Here is a 5000-nt window from a genome sequence, read left to right as displayed (position 1 = left end):
ATGAGAGGAGGAGCAGGAGGAGGAGAGAGGAGAGACAGACGACAGCAGACAAAGACGAACAGAGAGACAGCAGAGAGATAGAGGAGAGACAGGAAGAAGACAGAAGAAAGATAAAGACAGACGACAGACAGAAAGACAGACAGACAGACAGCAGGAAGCGGGAGAGAGAGCAAGAGATAAGAGGAGAGGAGAGCTCGATGATCGAGAGGGAGATGAGGAGAGACAGGGAGAGAGAAACAGAAGAGACAGAGAAGCATGAAGAGAGATTGAGAGAGAGAGAGAGAGAGAGAGAGAGAGAGAGAGAGAGAGAGAGAGAGAGAGAGAGAGAGAGTATTGTGCATATAAACCCCGAGACTTGACGTGTAACTCACCCGATCTTTAGATAGATTATTCCGAGACAGAGGAAAATGCGGAATATCCAGCGGCGCGACTTACGGCTCATGATGAGGAATTAGAGAAACACACACACACACACACACACACACACACACACACACACACACACACACACACACACACACACACACACAGCCGGAAGTTTGTTTTCAGGTGTCAGAGGCGGATTAAAACGCAAAGTTCCCTCATGTACAGGAGGTCCAGGTGGAGGTTCAGGTGAACAACAAGAGCTCCAGGAGGTTCTGCAGAAGGTGATCAGGTGGAGAACAGGAGGTTCATGTGGTGTTCAGGTGGTGTGGAGCGCGCATGGTGTCTGCGTCCGTGTCGTTCTTGGAGTCGCAGTAATGAAGATGAAGCGCATGAAGATCACTGCTCTCTGCTCTCAGCCTGTATGTCTGCCTCCTCCTGCGGGACCTGCGACTCTCTCTGCCTCCTCCTCCTCGTCGTGTGTGTGTGTGTGTGTGTGTGTGTGTGTGTGTGTGTGTGTGTGTGTGTGTGTGTGTGTGTGTGTGTGTGTGTGTTCTCCTTTACAGAGATCTGAGCCCACCTGTGGAGTGTAAGAGATACTGCAGGGATGCTCACAGAACTCACCTGCTCTCTACTGCTGTCTATTACATCAAACCAGTCGTTAAATCATGAATTAAATTGTTTTAATTGTTGTTTTAGAATTCATTATTATTATTATTATTATTATTATTATTATTATTATTATTATTATTATTATTATTCATGTAACTTCTCAATGCCATAATATTATGATTCATGTATTCATCTCAGAGCAGATACTTCAATGCCAAAGACAGTTAAAGAGCTTCTGTGGATGACAAAAAGCTTCTTCTCTGGAAAGAGAAACCCTCAGTCCTGTGGTTCTGTATACAGCTGTACTCTCTCCGAACATAATTACGATAATTAAGGGTTCTCTGTCTGGAAGTGACTGGAAAGCACATCACCTCTCAGATTATTATTTACTTTTTCCAAAATTTCATCAAAACTTGTTCATGAGAACAAATCGGAACCCTCAAGGGTTCTTTAAACAATTCATGGTTTTAGCCTTCAAAGTCCTCTGTTATAAGGTTCTACAAGAGACTTTAATGTTTCCCCCTAAACAGACAAAGCAAGCTTTCTGGACCGCTTTTTTAATGTAAAGGTTAAATTAATCAATAGGAATAAACAAACCTCGAGTTCTTCTGTAGATAGTTAAAAGAGTTGTTGTAAAATGGTCAGAGTTATTAAAGGTTCCCCAAAATGGACAAACAATTTCTCTGGGTTGTCCATTTTTGGGAACCTTTAAGAACCCTCATCTATATAAAGAATCACTGCTCTTCTTTTCTAATGGTGTAAAAAACATTGCAGAGATGTGCAGAAGTTCTACACAACAGTTCACCACAGAAGCAGAGACACTGGTGCAGCTGAGCTCAGGAACTTCTCAGACTGGACTTCAGCTGTGTTCACACTTTACATTAGATTTCAGCTAAATAAATCAATCTAAGGCTCTGGAATTTGTGTTAATCATAACTGCTGTTATTGCGCCCCCTGCTGACTGAAACACTTCATAACTCTTATCACGAAGCGCTTGTGTAGTCACTGCTTAAAATGACTAAAAATAAAAAAACATTTTGAATAAAATAAAATAATTTAATTGCAGTGAGTTTGTACAATAAACGTTCATTTGCTTTCTGCCTAAAATCTTTATCTTTAGTCCCACCCAGGATCCAGATTGGTCTGTTATTCACCACTGTGGACATTAATAAACTTCTAAATTAACTGTTCAGATGCATTACATCAATGTTCACAAATCTGACTGTTATATTGCACCTTCCTGCCTCACACTGGTCCACTATTGTATATCCTGCACTAATGTACACTTCATTTAGTCTTTTACTTGTAATATATGGAACATTTCTAACAGTATATCTGCACTTGCCCCTTTGCACATCCTGCATTAATGTACAATTTATGTCTCTATTGTTTACATCCAATTGCTTGATTTTATTTTTTATATATATTTTTGTAAATCTTTATGTTTATACACGTCATTATTTATTTCCCTAACATTTGTTTCTTATCTGTATGCCCCTTCCTTCCAGTAATAAGCACCATCACGTAGATAAACATAAACCTGATTCTGATGAACTATTTTTTTCTCTTTTGTTCGTTTGTTTCTAATAAGTTAATTGTTTTATAATTACTTTAAAGAGTAATATTTTACACAGTGTTCGTTATTCTTATTATTTATTTTTACAACACCGATTTTAAAAAATAAACGCGATTAGAACTGATTGTCCCAATCGGCTTGCCGTAGCTAAGGCAGTCTCGCGCCAACAGATGGGTGTTTTGTGTAGTTAGTGTATTTTATTTATTCTCCAAAAGACACACAATATGGAATATAACGAGCACGGTTTAACTCTGGACTGCTTAGTAAGCATCTTTATGTTTCTCCCTGAAGAGGACTTAATCGAAGTGTCGTGTGTTTGTAAGGTAAGGCGCTTTTAATGAAGGCGGAAGTTAACATGTTGTTATTCTATCCCTACCCGTATTCCTGCTGTCCTTCTTTCCCTACACGTATTCCGACAAATCCCGCCCCTTCTTCCTGGATTGGTTCGGAATTGCATACTGAATGCTGATTGGACAGTTTGGATAACTAGCGCTATAAAGCCCAGCTTTTATAAACAAAACAAGACATTCAGTGTTTTTGTGGCTCTGCACGAGGAAAACATTAAACTCACTGATTCGAATTGTTTAATTTAGTTTCCATGTAAAAACGATCTATATAAAATATTTTTGTAATAAAATACTCAAATGACAACTATGAATAAACACGATATGCAAATATAGCCACGCCCACATTTCGTCTGTATACATCTCTATAGTAGTGTAAATAAACCCCAGACAGCTTAGCACAGGGTCACCGGCTCTTAGATGTGATTGGTCGTTTAATTATGGCACTAATTAACCCAAACATTAAAGACTACTGAAAGTGTTTGTGTGTGAATGTGAATTTAGAAAATCTGTTCAAATGAAGAAGATATTAGGTGGAATGATTAATAGTATTATGTGTTAACAGTATTATGTGTTTAATAGCTGTGTAAGTTACAGGTCTGTTAAACACATAATACTGTATTAATTCTCTCTCTCACTCTCACTCATTTCCTACCGCTTATCCGAACTTCTCGGGTCACGGGGAGCCTGTGCCTATCTCAGGCGTCATCGGGCATCGAGGCAGGATACACCCTGGACGGAGTGCCAACCCATCACAGGGCACACACACACTCTCATTCACTCACACACTCACACACTACGGACAATTTTCCAGAGATGCCAATCAACCTACCATGCATGTCTTTGGACCGGGGGAGGAAACCGGAGTACCCGGAGGAAACCCCCGAGGCACGGGGAGAACATGCAAACTCCACACACACAAGGCGGAGGCGGGAATCGAACCCCCAACCCTGGAGGTGTGAGTCGAACGTGCTAACCACTAAGCCACCGTGACCCCCTACTGTATTAATTATTCCACTTAATTGTTAATAATCTGGTTTTGTTTTTTTCCCCTTAAACGTCACGTGTTGCTCAGGAATGGCACGAAGCTGCAGAAACACAGTGGTTATGGAGGTACAAACACAATCTGTACAGTTTTCTGTCAATGAATTCAATACTGAGTGAATATAAAAGAATCTAAATGTAAAACTGTCCTCTGTCCCAGACAGCTGTGTCTGCGTCGCTGGGCTTTCTGTAACGTGGCCCAGCTGTTATCAGACACCACGTCTTACACGTGGAAGCGTTATTATCTCCATCGCTCTACGATGGAGCTGAACATGAAGTCTGGGAGACCAGGAGAAGACTACAGCTGTAAGAGCCTGAGAGGACACGCAGGTACGGAACGTCCGATGAAGCACGTATTAAAGAGCACTCTGAGGAATTCAAAGCGAGAGGAAATCACGTGTTTCTGTTTCAGGTCAGATCGTCGGGTTCTCCTACCTGAAGGGAAACAGCGCTTTTCAGGACACGTGGGACTTCACGCCGATCGTCTGCAGCGCCTCCACCGATGGAACCCTCAAAGCCTGGGACATTCACAAGGTGAAGAATAGCTTCAGAATCACTCAAAACCTTTAGAGACGGCTTTTTATCGTTCGGTCTGTTTTACTGGTAGTCATTTAATTGGAAGTTAAAGTTCACCTGAGGGCATCAGTATGAAGACCGTGTCACGGCAAAACAACACACTCGACCATTTCATCCTGTATAGAAAACTAATTGATCTTCAAATCACATTTTTAAGTCATCAGTGAAGAAAGAGAGAAGAAAAAAGTGTGTGTGTGTGTGTGTGTGTGAGAGAGAGAGAGAGAGAGAGAGAGAGAGAGAGAGAATTGCTGTGATCTAAAAATGACAGTAAAAACAAAGAGCAATTCCAGTAATAGAGGCATGTTTAATTTGCATATTCATATGTCTAATATATATTCCTGGATGAGAGTAAAACTATTGGCACCCTGTGAAATATGCTTCTATTTAACACCATGTCCATCACTATAATAATGTATTTCTAAATAATGTTTAAGTTCTGAGTTTCTCTCTTCTTAGACGTGATGGGGGAAGTCGTGGCCTAATGG

At 40.8% G+C, this 5000-nt stretch overlaps 2 protein-coding genes across 3 annotated transcripts in view; one reads left to right on the top strand and one right to left on the bottom strand.

Annotated features, from left to right (window-relative positions):
• LOC113653779 (protein Wnt-7a) overlaps nt 1–888 on the bottom strand; it is an 11382-nt gene extending 10494 nt beyond the window's left edge. The window contains exon 1 of the mRNA XM_027163597.2: nt 372–888. Coding sequence (XP_027019398.1) covers nt 372–442 — 71 coding nt within the window. The 5' untranslated portion in view covers nt 443–888. The remainder of the gene's footprint in view (nt 1–371) is intronic.
• Nucleotides 889–2687: 1799 nt separating this feature from the next.
• fbxw12 (F-box and WD repeat domain containing 12) overlaps nt 2688–5000 on the top strand; it is a 7238-nt gene continuing 4925 nt past the window's right edge. For both annotated transcript variants that reach the window (XM_047807465.1, XM_047807464.1), the window contains exons 1-4: nt 2688–2874; nt 3971–4008; nt 4100–4269; nt 4352–4473. In XM_047807465.1, coding sequence (XP_047663421.1) covers nt 2776–2874; nt 3971–4008; nt 4100–4269; nt 4352–4473 — 429 coding nt within the window. In that variant the 5' untranslated portion in view covers nt 2688–2775. The remainder of the gene's footprint in view (nt 2875–3970; nt 4009–4099; nt 4270–4351; nt 4474–5000) is intronic.

Source organism: Tachysurus fulvidraco, chromosome 23 (assembly GCF_022655615.1).
Source record: "Tachysurus fulvidraco isolate hzauxx_2018 chromosome 23, HZAU_PFXX_2.0, whole genome shotgun sequence".
NCBI classification, from domain to species: domain Eukaryota; kingdom Metazoa; phylum Chordata; class Actinopteri; order Siluriformes; family Bagridae; genus Tachysurus; species Tachysurus fulvidraco.
The sequence above is the reverse complement of the archived record's forward strand: the minus strand, read 5'-3'. Positions and strand labels throughout refer to the sequence as shown.